Raw genomic sequence first — 21,236 nt, forward strand, 5'->3', positions numbered from 1 at the left:
GGTTGAATCTGTAGCTATTTTGGGATTTAAAATATAGCTTTTGTTGCCTTCAACAACCCCAAAATAACACAGATCTATGTGTCTAATTAGAGGCAAAGTCACAGTTGCTGTGCTCGTTTTCAATTATCTGTTAGAGCTCAATCCTGAACAGTATGTGAGAGGTTTCCATTTAGACATTGGGCCTTAATAGGCACAGAAAATATATCTCCTTACACACACACCATCTAAATTGCAGACTTCCAAGGCTGAGTAATTATCCGTTAGTATCTCCAGCAGTAAAATCACATTAAACCACTGGGATCACAATGTACCTTCCTTCAACTGGACTGACATATAAGTGAGATTGTCATCATTATACTATATATATATATATATATATATATATATATATGTATGTATGTATATTAAGTCCTGAGATGCAATCTAGGAAGGTTGTGAATGGAGCAGGGGGCCCAAGAGGGGAATATGGTCTGTGGTCAAGGTGATGATATCTGTAATGCAGACATAAGACCTGGATGCCACAAAGACTTACGTACATGGGTTTAACATACCTTCTTTCTTTCAATGGTACCATTCATGTCAGTAAGTATACACCCATTTTCAAACCTTGGACAAGAGGTCATTGGCTCTATACAAAGTTGGTCCTTGTTTGGAACTCTTTCTATATATCTTTTTAGCCAGAGCTGGCATCCTGAAACTGGAAAAGTGAAGAAACAACTACTCTAGAGGGGCTACTTTGAGACATTACCCTTCTGTTTCCTTGAAAGATTGCACCAGGGTTGCCAACTTTTGATTTAATCTGTTTTATCAGTAACATTTAGCAGGTGAAAATGTTTACATCCATGGCCTCCAAAATTTCATCCACTGATGATTTCAGTAGGGCCAGTAGCTGTTTAAAGGGAAAGGCTAGAGTATTTCTTGGCCTTCGATAAAGTTCGAGTCAGCTTCCTGCAACACAGCTTTCTTCATATGTGTCAGATTACATCTCCCATCATCCATTCTGGCTGGGAATTGTAACCCAATACATCTGGAGGGCACGGGGTTAGGGAGGACTACCCAAGATCATATGACAAACTCTCAGTAACAGCCCTTAAACAAAGGCTAATGGTTACTATCTAACAATATGGATAGAGTTCATGAGCATTTTCGTATATGTCAAGAATATACATGTATTTAATCTCCAATCTGATCACTAATGTGGATTTTGATGTGGCTTGCTAATATTAGTTATGATGTAATACATATCTCCTCAGAGAGAGAGAGGGGGGGGCTCATTTAGAGTTGCTATATTTTTCTCCTGCCTCCCCCCCCCCCCCCGGTGTGAGAGGTGGAGAGCCAACAGGTAAAAGTCAGCTAGATAGTGCTGGTTGATTAACTATACTCAACAGCTCTTGGTCTGCCTGGAAATGTGACAAACATGTTTCTGCCAGGTTGTATCCTGAGCCCAGTGTGGTTTAACATCTTTAGAATCACAGAGAAAAGAGAGGCAGAGTTTAATTAATCTGCAGATGACTCATCCCTATCCCTTCAAACTAGGAGTGATAGCCAAGTATCCTAGAAGACAGAAACAGAATTCAATATGATCCTGACAGAATAGAAAAAAGATAAAAAGCAGCTAAGTTGAAAGTATACCTGTTATATATAAGATCCAAAATCTAGGGAATGGGCACACTTTAAAAAACACAACAAAGAGACTTGTGATACTTTAAAGACTAATAACTTCTCTTTGGTGTAAGTTATTGTACCTGAAATGGAGTGGAGTCCACAAAAGCATATGCCAAATAAAACTTGTTAGTCTTTAAGATGCTACAAGACTGATTTTGCTAAAACAGGCTAACAAGCTAAAACCAAAAGCACTTCCTTTATATCTAAGTAGCATTAATTTGCAAGTTGATTTTGTTGTTCTCAATTTTTTCTATTTATATCCTCTCTATCAGAAAGCCACCTTGCTCTGTTTTAGAGCCTGACAATATTTCTTGTGCTTTTAGTGTGAGCAGACAGCAGTTGAAATTTTATCGCCACAGAACTTCCTTTCATGTGCAGTTCCAAACTCCAGTTATTTGATTCTGTTTTAAAACAAAGAAAATATTCCATAATTATTTATGCTGAACATCTAAAAGAATATCAATATATGACTCGGTGGTAGCATGTTGTTGTTTTGGTGTTGTTAGCATGTATATAGTGCCTTCTGAGAACACTGGATTTTAAAGACTGAACCCTTAGGGGCTTACAATTTAAAATAAACAACAGAGAAAAAGGGTGGGTGTGATGGAGTTCTGGGAAGGCAGGGAAAGAATTTACGATTATTTCATGTACTTGCATTTTAGCAATAGTAGTGCCAGTATTTCTTTACACAAAAACAGTACACAAAACTGAAATGATACAATTTACTTGGTGTACAGAGTTTCTTTGTGTATCATTCTCAGCTTTCAAAAGATATTTAAAACAAATAATTCTGCTTTAACTTACTGATCAAGGCAAAAATGGGAGATTGTTTCCAGTGTTGTCTTGAAACAAGATTTTAATAAATTATTTCAGGACTACACTGAGTATTTATGGATGATAACATAAGTATAAAGGGGTCGTTTATGTATCAGACTGCCTGATCTTATTAAAAAATCTGTGATCAATTGTACTGGTATCATACATCCACACAATAAGGGAAAGCTTATTGTGTGTGCATGGGTGGGAGGGATCATTCCTGATTTCATTGTTACTTGCTTTCCTGCCCATTGTAAGTACAATTTGGGATGTGCTGAATCTGCACCAGGGGTTCAAATGCAGCCTCAATTATAAGCATAAAATTAGAATCTGTTCCCCATTAATCAGCCCAGCTAATTGCTATGCACTACCATTAGCCATATGGTGTGAAAGACAGCTTGCTCTCTCCAAGATGAAATTTCTTCATTCCAGACATGAAATAGTGAAGGCTTGTGCTTCAGAATAGCTTGTTTTAGATATTTAATTCCTAAACAACTTTCAGCAGTGCCTTCGATCAAGGATAACGGCACAATAAAACTTTGAGTTCATGTCACCAAATCAGAATATTTACAGGATGAGGGGAAGCTGTGGAGTGGAAGAGACAAAGAACTGAGTTGTTAGAGGAAAAATCCTGGATGAGTATGGATGAGAAACAGCAAAGATGAATTAGAGTTTCAGGCAGCTGTTTGTTTATTTTTCACGAGATTTCAAAGTATGTTGAAGAGATCGTTCTTTTCATGAGGGTAAAAAAATTCCGAGGACAATCAACCATGCTATTATGCCTTTTGGAGTGGGTGGGTTAGGAAATCATGTCCCACTAAATGGAACATTTAGTTGGGACTGAGAAACACTGACCACTTTCTAGACTGTAACCCCTATTTCTCCAGAGCACTCAGGATCATGGGAACTTTAATTAAAATATTTCCCACCACCACACTACCTGTCCACTGCAATGGGATTATGTGTCCTGTGAGACAAGAGGCTATGCTGATGGTAGCAGTTCTGTTGGTAGGGTCTCCCATGTCAGACAGGCTTTTGCTGAGAGACCAGATTAAATGTGCCAAACAGCTACTGGGTAGCAGCAGTAGTGGAGGGTAATATTGGTGGAGAATCTCTCAGAGACAATAACAGTGGCACTATGGCCAACACTTGTTAGTACTGAGGAAAGGGAAGCACTGGTAAAACTCTTTTTGAAGATCTTTTACCATGAAAAGCATGTGATGATATAATCCAAAATGAAACAAGAGAGAGTACTAGAAGATAAGGATCTCAGCGTGAGAGGCACTCAACAAAATGGGGTAGAGTAGAGGACAATTACGAGTAGCAGTGTGGAGCAACTGGTGATGATCACTTCTACAACAAAATTCTATGACAAAGACTTATCATATAGTATATTGAGCAGGAAATACCAGCAGTCCAAATTGGGAAAGGAAGAGGCACTAGGGATCATATTGTAAATATATGTTGGGTAATGGAATGCACCAAAGAATTTCAGAAGAAAATCTGTCTGTGCTTTATAGCAAAGTTTTTCATTGTGTAGATCATGAAAAACTATGTATTGCTATTAAAAAAATGGGTGTGCCACAAAATGTTATTATCCTGATGCATAACCTGTACTCAGGACCATAGGTTACTGTCAGGACAGAATACAGAGAAGCAGATTGGTTTCCAATTGTCAAGTGAGTTATCTGTTTGACCTTTACACTGAACATATAATAAATACAGCAGGATTAGAATCAGAGAAAGGAGGTGTGAAAACTGGAGGAAGGGACTTCAACAATTTAAGACATGCAGATGACACCATACTACTAGTAGCGAATAGTAAAGACTTGGAACGTTCCTGAAGAAAATCAAGAAAGAAAGTGCAAAGACAGGTTTATAGTTGAACATTAAGAAAACAAAAATAATGACCACAGATGATTTACAAAACTTTAAAGCTGACGATGAAGACATTAAAATAGTTCAAGATGTTCCATACCTTGGATCAGTCATTAATCAGAATGGAAACTACAGTTCAGAAATCAAATGAAGAGTAGGATTTGGAAGGGGAGCTATGAAGGAATTAGATGAGTTCCTGAAGTGTCAATTAGAATACTAAAGTTAGGATTGTCCATGCCATCATATTTCCCATTTCTGTGTATAATTGTGAAATCAAGATAGTGATGAAAGCTGATGGGAAGAAAATCAAACTCATTTGAAATGTGGTGCTGGAGAAGAGTTCTACAGATACCATGGAGTGTTTAAAGACAAATAAATGGGCCCTAGTGCTAACACTCATTAGTGTTGGTTGAGGATTAACAGAAGGACATCAGGGTTTTTAGTTTTTAATTGTTGTTTTTATGCTTTGATATTGTGTTTTAATATGTTATACTGTTTAATATTGTCTTAAGGGGGGAGGGATAAAGTGTTTTTAATTGTTATATTATATATTTTACTGTTGTTAACCGCCCGGATTGGTTTGCCATAGGGCGGTATACAAATATTATTATTATTATTATTATTATTATTATTATTACTGAGTAAAGGGGGACATTGGTAAACCTCCTTTTGAAGATCTTTTACCATGAAAAACATCTGATGATATAATCCAAAATGAAACAAGAGATAGTGCCAGAAGATGAGAATCTCAGGGAGGATGTCAGTCAAGATGACTAAACTGAGACTGTTGTAGTTTGGAAACAGTATATCATGAGAAGACATGACTCACTAGAAAAGACTGTGATGCTTGATAAGGTAGAAGACAGTAGGAAAAGAGGAAGACCACATTACAGATGGATAGACTCAATCAAGACAGGAGCATCACTAGGGGGTGTGAGAGGTGTGGATCACACCAGGTAATATCCATGGTGGGGTGGCACCACTGTTCCCCAAGCATCTGCTTTTTGGCAGAAATGGGCTGTGGTATTTGCCTGCGTTCCTTTAAAATAACGAAGAGATGGAATGAGTAAGATGAGGCTCAGTGGAAGGAGACAGGAGAGACCCCAGGATTTTTAAAAAATATTTTTAATTGTTTTTAATTGTTTAAATTGTCAAAAATATTATTTTAAAAATCACATCTTGCCAAATTTTAACTTTAACTATATGAAAACTATGTACATGTAAATACATTTAGGCTGTGCATACGATACTGTAATTTAATTTTTAAAATTTTTTTTGCTAATTGTTTATATTACAACTATTACCGTTATGTTCAGTAATAAATGGAAATTATGATTTATGAGTAACATTAGTACAAAAAAAATTACTAAGGATTTTGTATGGTGTGGTATGAGAGGAGGTCAGGGTGTGTGTGTGTGTGTGTGTGTGTGTGTGTGTGTGTGTGTGTGTGAGACACCATGAGATACTGCACTGGGTGACACCAACTGTAGTGATGCCACTGAAACAAAGAAGCTACATCTCTGAATTTGCTGTACCTGAACAGGGGTGTTGATAATAGGATGACATAGAGGTCTGTCATTCATAGGATCACCATAAATTGAAGTGGGCTTGATGGCAGTCAAAAACAATAATTCGTATTTTGAAAGAGTCTCATAAAACTAAATTACTAATTTTTGTTGGTAGCCATCCAACAAGGCATACAGCAAGAAACTACCTCAGTTCTAAAGAACCATGTGTACTCAAGGGCTCCTTCTCATGACTGTCTGAAGAATGGAGACTATTATGGAAAATCGTTTTTGTTTTTGTTTTTGAAGAGTTTTTTGTCAGTTTGTCTTACTCTAATTGCTGATCAGCAGGCACATGAGGTTAGGTTTTGACAGTTATTTGTATGTGCTCTAGATGTTTAAGGGACAGCTTCCCTTACTGTCAATTCAGCTCCTTAGAGTTTACTCTTACAGTTGTTTTTATGTTTTTATATCTATTGGTTATGGAATCCCTATTCCAACGTATAGCTCAGATCACCATTGCTTTCTGAAAACTTGTGATCCCTACTTTCTCTGTGGTGGTTTCAAGGTTGGTTTAGCGTAGGCAACCCAAACCTCATATATAATCGGCACTTGGAATATTGCATTTTTTTCATTACGAAGTTGTTGGTCTGGTGTGTGTGTGTGTTGCCCACTGACCATGATGGATAGAGGATTCTAGGAGCGGGAGCTTCATAAAATAACTTTTCCCTACTTTTGTTGATTTTCCAAGCTGGGACGGTAATACAAATAGCTCTTTCCAGCTCCTGTGGCACCTGATATTTTGTGACATGATGTCTTTAGTTTACAATGCCAATATAATTATCCATTATGCCCACATAGTGCACATTTTGCAAGGGTGCCCAGCAGCAGCAGGGAGGAGGCAAGGAATACCACCACTGTCAGGAGAGAAAGCTGCTCTGCCTTTCCTACACTGTTATGCCAATAGCCATTATATTCATGCTTGTGGCATTATTGCTGTGCCAGCTACTTCACCTACAGTGAAGTTATGGCAGCCAACAGAATCCTGGCCTCAGTTGTGTGCTTATGGTCACTCAAGTGGCAAAGGCAGTATTTGTTTTTTCCAGGTCTGGCTCAATGTGGTAACTATATCATCCCCCCTCGTTGCTAATCATGCCATCTCAAGGCATGACATTTCATTTTATAACATAATTCTGCAGTTGTCCAGAACCTTTCATTCTTAAAAGCTATTTTAAACAATCATAAGTTGATTACTTCTAATTTATGTGCTCGTCTCTAAAAGTAAGTGAGGTCATCTCTTTAATTGGTCCTATTTATTTTGGAAAGAGTGCTATTGGTAGCTTTGGGGTATTAAAATTGTAACATAGTGGTGCACATAAGAGTGAAAAAAAGTAGGACAAGGTGATGTGTTATGTACTTGAAGGAATGTACCCATATCCTGATATGCCTTAAAATATATTATACATTGCTGTTTCAAGATACTTTTCAGCCCAGAGCAGAAATGAGTTAGTGTCCTTCTTAGAGCTAGGGCTTTAAAAGTTCCTATGTCTTAGAGTATTCCTAGTATTACCCCAAACAGATTGCTTCATGCTGCTGCATTGAAGGCTCCATTTGACATACAAGCAGGAAAACAATGTATGGGTGGGTAGAGTCTCCACATGAGTGGGTGCTATTGTGAAGCATGCCATTCATACATTACTCTCACCACATGAGCATGGGAATCAGATGCACTCATTGTGAGAATGTTTTGAACATGGGAAGGGGCTTATTCTATATATATATATATATATATATATATATATATATATATATATATAGTGTGTTTGTGCATTTATTCTACCACCATGGAAAGCACCACATTCAGCTGGATGTAGTGGAAATCCATCAACTTCTTCAGGACCTAAGAGTGCTCATTATACTTTAAAAATACCATATAACAACAGCAAGGTTATTACAACAGAAGACAAATTATAATTAATTAATTGGTTAAATCTGTATATACAGTACTTACATACCAGTTTTTAAAAAAAAATTCTGGAGGAAAAATATATGTTCTTCTTTTAGATGATTCAGGAACATACCACATTAGGTGCCATTTTTGACTAGGATTTCCTTTCTGTGTGTGAGGAACATAAGGTTCCAAATGGATAGGAAAAAATACTTTGGTCTGCTCTTTGTCTTACTGAGGATTGCTTGAGCAGAATCCAGTATGTTAACCTTTTCATGGAAGTGAACATGATCACCTGCTAATTGCTGCAGATCAAACAACTGTTGAAGGGGTTGGTTAAAAAGCTGGCAGCCCTTAAAGTGAAGGGGGAATGCCTCTTTTAAGGTGACACTTATAGCGCCTGGCTTTTTTTGTAAGAACTTGTATTGCAAATAGTTTGTTCATTTAGTATGTTGCTCAAATTAACCGAGAGCTCAATTTTAATTCATCAGAAGGTTTCTAACTAAGTAATGTAGCTGATCAATTAACTAAATGTTGCCAGCGATTTATCTGTTTCCTACTGATCTCTGTGTAGATAAACTGTCTTAAATATAAATTTATATATGTTTAAATATAATAATTGGTTGTAAATTTAAGAATTATTGATGCATTAATTACACATAGAAGAAATAGTTATACATTTTTGGAAAGGTGTGTTTAGTTGCCCCATTTATTCTTCCGATTAAGGCTGCATCTGCACTGCAGAAATAATCCAGCCTGACACCACTTTAACTACTATGGTTCAGTGTGATGGAATTCTGGGAACTGTAGTTTGTTGTGTCACTAGAGTTCTCTGACAGAGAAGGCTAAATGTCTCACAGAACTACTATGCACAGAATTCCATAGAAATAAGCCATGACAGTTAAAGTGGTGTCAAGCTGGATTATTTCTGCAGTGCAAATGCAACTTTAGAAACTGAAGGAAGCAGATTTGGCTCAAGCCATACTAACCACTATTCTAGAGAGGTGATCCTGTTTATTTTTACTCAGAAATAAGGCTCACAGTGTTCAGTGAAGCTTCTTTCCTGGTAAATTTGTTTAAGATTTAGGTGTAAATCTAAATGCTGGTCATTGAGTCAATTGCTAAATGTTAAAGGAAATCCTTAAGGAAATCCTTAGGAAATCCTATTAATTCTATAGGTTTACTCTACTTGGGACTAGCAATTCTATTTATGCCATAGTAATATGACCCTATGAAGATGAAGGTCTTTTAAAATAATAATAGGACTAATCCAATACAGAGATTTATGGATGGATGGAGAAATTTATTCTTTTGTTGGTCAAAATTGTTGGATTGTGTAAGATTTATTATACTTTTAAACTTCTAAGGGATAATGATGGCACAGGACAAGACCATCAATGAATTGGTAGCTTACAGTTAAGACATGCTTGTTTGTGATGTAGATACAATTTTTAATACTCACAGTAAAAATAGAAGCATATTATGCCTGACTAAGGCTGAACCTTGCAGTGAAGAAATAACCCAGGTTGACACCACCTTAACTGCCATAGCTCAGTGCTACAGAATTCTAGGAATTGTAGTTTTGTGGGGCATTTAGCTTACTTTGTCAGAGAGCTCTAGTGCCGTGACAAACTACAAATCCTAGAATTGCATACCATTGAGCTATGACTGTTAAAGTGGTGCCAAAGTGGATTATTTCTGAAGTGCAGATGCAGCAACTGTTTATCATCCACAAGTAACATATAAATAGGTTTGCTAGATCTCAGGCTTGGCCCTAAGTCTCTAGTTTTCAAGGATCATCTCCAGGCAGGCAGCATATGACAGTGTAAATTGTCCAGGGTGATGGACTCAGCTCTGAGCAAATGAAAAAGTCTGTGTGCAGATCTCCAATTGTGTTAGTAGAACAGTAGCTTGCTACAATTTGCAAGGTTTAATCAATTTTTTTTTGTTGCAACTTGCAAGAACTCCAAGAGGCCTATGTGTTTTTTCAGTTAGCTTCTTCCTTCCCTCCCAGGTGTTGTGGTGGCAGGTCTAACCTTCCACTCTGTTCTACATCCACTTTCTGGCTAGAAGCTAGGAGGCTACATTAAATGTTCCTTATCCCATTTTCATAAATAAGTAAGAAGAAATAATCCTTTTGTTGTTGTTAACTGCCCTCGAGTTGATTTCGACTCTTGGTGACCCTATGGATGAGATATTTCCAAGACCCTCTGTCCTCCACTTCTCTGCTTAATTCCTGTTACCCCATAAAACCCGTGACCTCCTTAATAGAGTCCACCCATCTAGCATGTGGCCTTCCTTTTTTCCTACTTCCCCCCACCTTTCCCAGCATTATTGTCTTTTCCAATGAGTTCTTCCTTCTCATGATGCATCTGCAGTACAACAGCCTCAGTTTGGTCAATATGGCATCCAGGGAAGTTTCCAGCTTGATCTGCTCTAGGACCCATTTTTTGTCCTTTTGGCTGTCCATGGGATCCTTGGCACTCTTCTCCAACACCACATCTCAAATGAATGGATTTTCTTCCTATCTTCTTTCTTAACTGTCCGGCTCTCACATCCATACATGGTAATAGGGAATACAATGGCTTGTATGAGTCTAACTTTTGTGCTCAGTTGTGTATCTTTGCATTTTAGAATCTTTTCTAATTCTTTCATAGCCATCCTCCCCATTCTTAATCTTCTTCTGATTTCCAGACGACAGTCCCCATGTCTATCAATTTTGATCCTGGATTCTTTTACTATTTCTGTTTCTTCATTGTTTTGACTTGGAAGCCTCTGGGTCTGGGGAAATCCTGGGCAGGTAATCCTACATGTAAATCCAAAGCAACCAGTCATGGCCATGTTGCACTTACTCTGCAGTTGCATTACTTTAAATAGGTTTCCAGCAACATCCCAACAGAAAACTCATGGGAATGGTTTTAAACAATGCAGTTTCTAAAACATAAAAAAAGATTATGGATTTGTGATCTCTGTATATTTACTTGCTTTCTAGATTTTGAGCTTTTCTAACAACTTGCCATCACACTTAACCAACAACTCTGTGATTGTGAGGTTTAGAAAGATGCTTTTTTTTTTTTTTTAAAGAAAGTTTGTATATTGAGGATTCTAACAGCATGATGGAGCTAGAGCACTGAAACCATTTCTTCCTCACAGGAGTTTGGACTTACAGGATACTTGAGACCATTTCCAGGAAATTTGGCAAAATTTGCCATCCTCATCCCAAGAAACTTAGCATTATTATCACTAACAGAGGGCTAGCCTACTGCTCTCCCCCCTTTCTACACATACGTGGTCGGTGTTGTTGCTTGCCAGCTGAACAAGAAGTTAAATCTAGCAATTAACCTGTATGTGACCTGCCATATTCAACTGATTTCTAGGCAGAGACAGAGTAGTAACTCTAGCCAGCAACGTGAACCCCGCTGTATTTGTAATTATGATTTTGGAGTATAATGGTTGCACTAAATCCTCTCCCTTTCGCCCTGTAGCCGCTGTTGTGACAAGAAAAGCTGTGGCAACAGAAATGAGACTCCTTCAGATCCAGTGATAATTGACAGGTAAGGGCTGTTATCCTTTTTCGTTGAATTTATGTCACATTTATTTATTTATTTGGTGCTGCTCATTATAATGAAACACCTGCCCTGTGTTGCTAATGGGCAAAAGAGTGGTGTGCGTCCGTGGGTGTAATTTTGTTATTTGTATGAAATTAGCGATGCTGTAAGGTTTTTTCTTCTTCTTGTGGAAAGGCCATAGGGACTGTAACAACTGCAAAAGGAGGCTCCATGGGGCGTCCTGGTGATAGTTTCTGATTCATGCTCCTAAAGGAGACTTTTTCTTTCCGACTTTCTGTGCTTTGATCTGCATGAGCTGCCAGAGAAGTATCAGGAATATAAAATAATAATAGTTTGTGATTTATGAAATGTGGTTGGATGTTTATAAATATTTAACTTTTTACTTTGAAAAATGTTTGAATCATTATCACTTTTTAGCTACAGTAGTTCCCGTGGATGCAATCCATCTAAATTGTAAGCTTTGTTTTATTTTATTTATGCATTAAGACATCTGCAAACCAAAGAGTCTTCTTCCCTCAATGCTTTTCCTAGCTTCCAGCTTGTTTTCTTTGGTTTGAGTGCAATTGTGATTGTATTGTCAGTTGATTAATTCATTTTGCATGCTTTAGTTATTATGGTTTTTAAACAGATCCAAATTAGTAATCTGACCAAATAAATCACTACAGAACAATAATTTCACTGGAGTTCTGTACAGTTTAATTTTACTGAGATTGTTTCATATAGTGTCTACTCAGTAGCTTGCAAACTAGGTAAAGCTGTAGCCAATTAGGTTTTTTTAAAAAAAAAACATTTTAATTATTGAAACCCATTTTACAGAAACATATGCTCAATTGTTACAATGTTGCATTACTCTGTGAGAGTTAAATGACTACGCAAAGCTAGCATTGTCTATCCTCAGATAAGTGAAGGAGTATTGTCTGTCTGTCTGTCTGTCTATCTATCTATGCAGAGAGAGAGAGTGAGTATATGTTGAATTGAATTTTCTCACTTAATTTATTGTCTAAAATAATGTTTGCTCAATTAAGTTCATAGTGTTTTTCTTTGCGAGAATGTACAGAAAGTTGACATGTTGTGCTGGAGTGAAGTTCACTTATGTGTTCACAGGACTGATACAGGACTGAATTTGCCTGTAATTGTAAACACAATTGCCAGGCAGTAAGCCTTGTAAAGATGAAATCGACTTATTTTTGTACTTAATACGCATGGAGTTTTGTTGTTAATGGCAGTTTCGTATCTCTGGTATGATGTTTAAAATAGTAGTTTATGTTGTAGTAGCTTCTAGCAGGTGTGTTTGCAAAATATTAATGAGTTGCCTGAAAATAGGACTTGATGATATCTTCATTAAGGAGTAATGCATACTTTAAAGTAAAATGTTAAATAAATGTAGGAATGTGAAAAGGCAGTAAGAAAATTACCAGGGTATATTTCAAAGTGAATTGTACTGATGGAAGAAGAAAAGTGACATGGTCAGTTGCATTAAATACTGCTAAGTTCACGTGCCTCGACTACCATATCATTTTTTAGCAGTGAAACCAAGATATGCTTAACATTGATAGAAGTCTTTCTCTCTCTCTCTCTCTCTCTCTCTCTCTGTGTGTGTGTTGAAACTTAGATCCAGCAACATAAAGCCTTATCCATTGGCTGTGTTCACATGATGATGTCTCAGTCTGATAAGGCAAAATAATTTTATCCTTTCGTTGGGACTGCCCCTTTGCTCCTCTTCTGTGGCAGGTGCAGTCAAAGCAGAAAGTCACTAATTAACCATAGTTTCAATTGAACTATGATCAGTGACTGCAAGACAAGCTAGAATATCAGACCAACTTAAAACTAAGCTGGTAATCATGGTTTCCTACTTTCAGTGAAGCAGGCAGCTATAGTGGAGTAGTTGTTTCCTGGATTTATTGCTTGTGCCATGAACTGTAACCCTTGGGTAGGTAGGAACCTTACTCACTTCTTGACTTGATGCAAGACTTGGAAGTTCTGATCCCCCTCCTTCTCTTCCTCCTCCTGTACTTTTTAATGAGTAAAATTTACTCATGCGTTGAATTAAATATTGAATATACTTAAATAAAACTGTTCTATTTTGTACAATGCTATTTCCTTATGAAATGTTGAAATATGAATATACATGACTACATATGTGAATGAAAATATGCACACTAAATAAACAAAATATTTTGATTCATGTGCTATATCAAGTGGAAGGCAATGGGGAGTCCCAAGGGTAAAAAGGTTTGAGTACCCCTGGTTTAGTAAGTTCAACACTATTAATTTGAACCAGATTTGAAGCTCCCCAAATAATATTTTAGAAGGAAAAGCTCTTCTGTAGGAACATGAAAGTTTATGGATGATGCTGGCCATACTGTACTTCAGCTGATACAACTAGCATTTCAAAACTTTTCACTGGGACAAATTTCAGAATGAAATTGGTTTGTAAGATGATGTTACAAACACTTTATCTGACTGCATAGTTTTAATGTGAACTGGTTAATCTTTCAAAAAATTTTCCCCTTTGGTTTTAAGTTGTGACTTTGATAGAGGAGGTTGATATGACTGCTGTTTGAATAACATTTGATTTTGACCTGTTCTTGTGGGTTGCAGTGGCATAAGAAATTTGACTCAGCAGTGCTGTAATTAGCCTGGCCGTGTTTTTGAAACAGGATTCGGTTACCTGGATCGCATTAGTGTGGCTTCTATTGTTGCCGCTTAGCATCTGTCCCAGTAGGGTACTTAAAACCTTTTTCCTTGGCCAGGGCTAGTTCAAACGATTTAGGCAAAATAAAGGATCTGCTCTGTGCAGTTAGTAGCTCTGATGATGTTACTAGTGACATTTACTGATGCATCTCCCCCCTTTTGGTTTGGCAAAGCATAAAGCAGTCTATATGAGACCTGTGTCTTAAACAGAGTACTTTACAAATTTGTTTTAACATTAAAAAGCCATCATGAACTGGAACATATGTTGCCTTGCACTCTGCTCTCATTCCTGCATGCATTAAATTGTAAGCTTTAATGCCAACTGATGCAAAACCATATTTAGCTTATTCTTTTTAAAAAAAAAAATGCAGGTGATCCTTCACGGGACATGTTTGCTGACTGAGAAAGGGTTTACAGAGATATTCTCTCATGCCTATCAGACTGTTCAGTCACATCTTTGGTCTGAATTAACTTGAACTTAAAATGGTTATGTTAAAAGTTAAATTTAAGCAAACTAGGTCACGTGCATGAATCTATGCATGGGTGATTACCCTTTTTCTATACCTATAGCATATGGTTTGGGGAATATTTAATAAAGAACTATGTTTGTGTGCGCAGTTAGATGACTATATGGACAAATCCAGGTATATACTATTACAGCCTGCTGAATATAAGTGAAATGTAACAGTTACATGTGAATATTGGCAATACAAGACAAATGTTGTGAATGTTGGTAAATGCTGATAGACACCTTGGTATGATTGTACTGTGTGCAGATGAACTGGATACATATGTTATCTATCTTCACCACTACAGGGCTGTAGAACATTTATAATATGTATATAATATTATATATCATTGTATATATGCATATGCATAGCATTATATAAAATTATTACATATTAGAAATATATACAACATAATTGTACTGGAACCACTTCATCCTAAATGTGGGACAATTTGGACAATTTAACAGATGCACAGGCTGACAATCTAGGGAGTGACATTGTTTAGATGACTACAATTCTCTAAAGAAACATTCAGTGTTCTAGTGATCTGCTTTGTTTCTGAAATGGAGTACAGTGGCCCCTCCACATTCATTAGGGATAGGGCTGAAGGGGCCCTGTGAATGTAGAAAAATCACAAATAGAAAAACATTATTCTTTTTTACTTAAGAGAACACTTCTCTAGGAATCTCAAGTTTCTCCAGTGCAACTCTATGGTCAACATCTGCCAGAAGCTGATCATATATCATACTCAAGGACCTACAAAAGTGTTTTCTCTAGGAACTTCTAGGTCAGAGTTGCTCTGGAGGACTTAGAGATTCCTAGAGAGGACATATTAATCAAAACCACAAATAATTAAATCTGCAAAATTCATCCACACACGTGGAGGGAAAACTGTATATATTTGTTATTCACACAGGAACTTAACATTACAGAACACAAGAACCTGCCTTTTATCAAATATGGTCAGTGGACCTTACTTTTGTCTGGTCTACCTCTGCTTCTGAGTGGGCTGTGAGCAGAGTGTCCTTTGATGGATTCCTTCCTCTGTTAACCCTCTGTTCATCAACCTTGGCTACAGCATCATTACTCCAAGTAATGCTGGGTCTTGCTGCATTTTAATTCTCCCTTCCCTATAATTCCTAGGATGGCTAAATCAGGGTTGTGGAACATGTGACCCTCTAAGTGTTATTGAATTCTACTTGCTATCTAGCATGGCCAGTGCTGAGGACTGATGGGTTTTATAGTTTAACAGCTTATGGAGGGCTGTGGCTCACTTACAATGGACTAGATTCAAGCACCTGGTGTTGTTTACAGAGTATGGTAAAAAAAAAGGAAAATGGGGATGGGGAAGGTAACAGGGATGGGAGATGGACAGTGGTGAACCCCACCACTGCTGCCATCTTGGGAGTTCTGATGTGGAGTTCTGGGAGCTGTACACCAATGCTAAGTTTCTGAGTACTGCTTACATTGACTAGCAGTGGCTGTCTAGGACTCAAGCAGAAGTCTTTCTTAGCGCTTGGACAATTATTTGTTCAAATATAAATCTCAGAATCTTCCACCTAGCATGGCAGTGCTGGCTGGTGATTCTGAGATTTGAAATTCAATCAAGTAAATTTTCCAAGGTCTGTTCTTTCCCAGATAAAGCTAGAGGTGGCAAGCATGGAAGATTCAACTTTTTTTCATGAAAATCATGTGCTCCACCATGGAGATATGGGTCTTCCTCATGTGTAAGTAATGTGTGTATATTTTGCATACACATACACACACACATAGTGGGTTCACCCACATTAGTGAGTTCAAATGGGTTCACACATCCATTAGAAATGGAGTATATGTATCATCTTCAGTTTAATGTATGCATTGAAATATAAGCTGAGAAATAAAAATATGATGGGACAACTGATGTATTTGAAATAATTGCTTAAAGGTTATGGCTGCTACTGAGGTACAAATTAATAATATTGCTAATATAGTAGGATATTTCTCCATTTCCACCCCAAATCATCCTTTGTGTATTTTCTCCAGGTCAAGTCATTTTTACTCTGTATGACACATGTATGTGATATGTCATAAAATGTCATAAAATCTATTTTAACATAATTATTTAAAAGAAACAGACCTTTAAGAAAGCAAATAGTACATCTCCAAAAGGACCTGTGATTTCATTTCATGAAGATGAGGAAGGAAGAAATCTTTAGATGAAGTGAAAGCTATGCAAAGTAATTCAGTGTGCAACAATTTCTGTTACAAGGGAACTGTGTACACTCAGCCTAGTTGTAGCAAGAAAATAATAGAAAAATTGAACCAACTCCTATTATTGCGTCTTACATAGATTTAACATTCAAACGGTAACTCATATTTGAATTTAAAAGGTTTGCAATAAAATTCCTGGGCAGGAATTGAATAAATTGAATTTTTATTGCCATGCTGGATATTCCCATGTCCTAACCTTTTTTCCCATATAGTTATTCTAGTTCAATAAATAAAACCTCATTAGACTATTCCAATTTCAATGAGTTTATTAAATTTTACAGGAGTAATTAGCATAAGCTGTGCTAATTTTTCTGGAAGACTAATGAGAGAGCTTCCTAATTAGGTTTTCTTTGTAAGAATCTGAAAAGATGATAATGAAAAAAGTCACATAGGGTGCAATGCAACAGGAAGGAAGAGTCTTATTATTCCTGATTTGTGAAAGATGATTCTGTTTTTTGGCATTGCTAAAAATCTAAACACAAACCCACACTCAGGCAACCCCCACCACCACTACCACAACTGACCACATTTTAAATAGATATTTACTTGAGATGTCTCTGCTTGACATTTAGTTTCTTTTCTCTGTTCTCATCTATGAATCAAGTGTGCATTAATTCTTTTGGCTGAGATAAACATGGAAAGTAATGTGCATTTTCAATACACGCGGCAGAGTCTGTTCAGTATAAACAATTGTGCCTAATATGATGGGTTCCTCTAGTTCAGTGGTACCAAAACTGTCCTCCTTAAGTGATTTTGGACTTTAGCTTCCAGAATCCCTGACTATTGGCTAACATTGCTGAGGTTTCTGGGTACAGAAGTCCAAAATCTCTTAAAGGGCAGAGTTTGGGACCACTGCTCTAATTACTGTTTTAGTTTGTATCTTTTCCAGCACTGAAAAAAAAAGATGTATGATAATTTCAGGGCCATACCAGGAAGGGGAATCTTAAACCCTGTTGATATTTTGGATGACAGTTCTGACAATCCTTTACCACTGACCATGCTGGCTCAGGCACCAGGAAGCTCATGTCCCAAACATATGAAGATCCAAAAGTTCCCCACCCCAGCCCTAAACCCTTAGTTCAGCTTCTAAAGATGGAGAGAGATTGTTTCCTCACTCCGCCCCAATATTTAAAAGTCGTATGACAGGTGTAGGCTTGTTCACAGTGTTCCCACTCATTCCATGATCATTTCTGACAAATAGATTTTGCAGGCTCCTGAGATGCTTAAAAAAAACCCTGCAATATCCCTTTGAACAGAGATGGCTGTGGAACAAAAGAAATGTCAGTGGGAAGCAATGCCACTACTGTGTCTTTAGCTCTCTTAAAAATGATTGTCTGCTTCCAGCCACAATTGATATTTTCCCTATTTGTGTTTAAGATTAGTGAAAGTATTTTCCTAAACCAATAAAATAAATTATTCCAGCGCCTAGGTGCTGGATATAACTGAGCTGTGATGTACACAGATATTAAGAAGCTCCATGCACTGAAACTTATTTAGGGGGTATGTTAACTTTAGTGAGTCTGGATACAGACATTGTGCTTTAGCCACTGTCCAGAAAGTTTATTGTTCTTACCTGGGTGGTTTTTCTTTTTGTTTTGGCCACACAGGGTTATTGTTAGATTTAAAAAAAATATATCTGTAACTACAGTAATTCATTTTAAAATGCATTTATGATCAAGCAACATCCTCACTCCCATCTTAAGCCAGATAATTTCAGATATTGTTTCCATGCCCCCAGTGTACTCTAGATTCCAGTGGAAAACATCTGTTGCATAAGCCATCATACTATGTGCTGTGATGGTTTCCCATATTGTTCTATGGGAGAGTAGTCAGTGAGCTATTTCTTTGTGGGAAAGTTGTTGGTATACAACTATCACTAAAACCCTGAATTCTTTAGTAAAGCATTACAGTTTTTCTTATTGTGCTGCTCATACTTGTTAAGAATGATTTGTACATTAGGACCAATTCACATAAATGGCACACAATAATAATAGCAAAATGTTCTTCCATTATGCTTTCCAGATGTAATAATTCCAGCCCAGTTGTGTGCATACATTGCTTGAATTGAAATAATTTCTTTTGGCACACCACAGCTATCCCAAATATTAGGTGGCTGCAAATAATGGCATGACTTAAGGGAATCTGCTGCTTTCCTTTGCCAAGACTTTTCTGAAGTTGTCACATGCTGGAATGGTTGTATGAGCCAATCTTCTGTTCATACACTTGCACATGAATCAGAGACCTGAATCAGTTTATGCCACAAGCAGGTATAAACATGACAGAAGGCCTTTTCCAGTGGTGATATCTCATCTTTGGTGCCTACATTATGGTCTTTTGGTTGCCAGGTTAAGAATTTCTTATTCTCACAGCCATATTAAGAAGTGCTTTTAGATGTTAGTACTCTTCTTTTTTGCTGTTGGTTTTACTTTGGTGTTATATGCTATAGAGTTTTCGCTCTTTGCTTCTGGTTTTAACTTGATTTTAATATGTGCTGTCTCTAATACTATAATTGTTTGTGAGATCAATAGATAGTGTCATCAAACACTTCTGGTTACTTAGCTGTGAAGTGAAATACACACACAGTTGGGCAGCCTACAGCATGTGTGGGGAATGTCTGACCCTCCAGATGTTATAAAACAGCAACTTCCATCACTTTACAAGAACGAGTAATTGTGAGGAAAGATGGAAGTAAAAGTTCAACACACTGGACTGTAGGTATAACAGGTCTTTTCCCCTACTGTAGTGAAATGAAGGGCATGGTGTGGGTGAGTTAAGCACTTTTGTGTGTCATGGATTTCAGTGGTTAAGTTAAATATGTGCTTCAGTCTTTCCCATTGGGATAAATGGCATTCAGAATAGCTTAACTTTGTGCCTTACATAATTCTGTTAGCTATGAGGTGTATTTGGAAAAGACAAGGATGCTTTACTACATGCTAGCTGTAAGCTGAATTGTAGCAGGATGCACTTCATTGAAGAATCTCAATAGCTCTGTTCACCCATTTTAAACCTGTTGTTCCATCCAGAACTGCTTTAACTGGGTGAAGCATCAACCTGCTGAACATGTCCTTGCTCAGTGGTCTGATGCATCACACCAGTCATTCACAAACAAGACTTGCTTATGATATGACGAAAGCTCTGTAATGTTCAATAAAATGTCTCTGTGTGTGCACTGTGTGCCTTCAAGTCATTTCCAACTTATGGTGACCCTAAGGTGAACCTGTCACAGGGCTTTCTTGGCACATTTCTTCAGAGGGGGGTTGCTATTGCCATCTTCTGAGGCTACTATAGCTTAAAATGCAATCTGTATATGATTCCCCATATGTTCATGTAAACTCTAGCAGCATGTTCACAGAAGTAGATTCCACAGACTTTAATGGAGTTGTATTGTAGCTGAAATCTAGGGTAGGTTGAAATTTTGCAGACACTATAGGACATTTCTACAATTAATGACTTTCCAAACCAAACATATCCCCGAAACTGCATATTTTTCTAAATCCAGTTTAAGGAAGACATGCTTGAATTAATGGTTTGAGTTCAACTCCTGCCAGGTGCTTTATATAGATATATTGAGTCCTGCTGGGTCTGATGTTGCATTGTTTTGTCTTTTTTTTTTTGCTTAGATGGTTGCATATTTTTGAAATGTGCACTAAACAGTAAAAAAATAACATGCTATTTACTATCGCTGTCTCAAGTTTCTTTCTACTAATTCTATTACGGATCCCTTTCAGTCTGGCTTCCATCCTTTGCACTATACAGAGATAGCTCTCAGTAAGATTGCAGATGATCTCCTTTTGGCCAAGTCAAAAGGCCTATACCCTGTTCTTGTTCATCTTCACCTTTCTGCTACTTTTGACACTGTTGATCATAGCCTTTTGTGGATCTGTTCCAGGACCTAGGAATTACTGATAAACCTTAACTGGTTTAGATCATACCTCTTGAATAGGTGCTTTGCTGTGGTTGATGGTGGCCAGGTCTCTATTCCTGTTTCGTTATCATTCGGAATCCTGCAGGGCTCCGTTTTGGGTCTGTTATTATTTTCCCTCTACACTTTGTCTTTGGATTACCTTATTAGTTCCTTCTATTTTCAATACCATCTATACACTGATGACATCCAGGTGTACTTTTCTACTCTGGAACTCTCCTCAAACATTGAACAACAAGTTTCATCATGTCTGCTGGCTGTTTCTGCGTGGATGTTTCAACGTCATTTGAAACTCAACATAGCCAAAACTGAACTACTTATTTTCCCACCAAAACCAACTTCGCAGTATTCGTTTTCAATTTCAGTCAATGACATTCATATCAATCCTGTGAAGGAAGCACCTAGCCTTGGCTTTGTTTTTGACTCTTTGTTGTTTGTTTCTCAGATCCAGGCTACAGACAAGTCATACTGATTTTT

General features: G+C 37.3%; 1 protein-coding gene across 5 annotated transcripts in view; it reads left to right on the forward strand.

The window, feature by feature from the left end:
* LOC149321733 (transcription factor COE1) overlaps positions 1 to 21,236 on the forward strand; it is a 483,412-nt gene that overhangs the window by 21,944 nt on the left and 440,232 nt on the right. For all 5 annotated transcript variants that reach the window (XM_089527644.1, XM_089527686.1, XM_089527655.1 and 2 more), the window contains exon 6: positions 11,298 to 11,366. In XM_089527644.1, the coding sequence (XP_089383770.1) occupies positions 11,298 to 11,366 (69 nt within the window). The remainder of the gene's footprint in view (positions 1 to 11,297; positions 11,367 to 21,236) is intronic.

The sequence above is a fragment of the Sceloporus occidentalis genome, unplaced genomic scaffold, assembly GCF_023333645.1.
Source record: "Sceloporus occidentalis isolate IW3139 unplaced genomic scaffold, rSceOcc1.0.p SCAF_1, whole genome shotgun sequence".
Classification (NCBI taxonomy): Eukaryota; Metazoa; Chordata; class Lepidosauria; order Squamata; family Phrynosomatidae; genus Sceloporus; species Sceloporus occidentalis.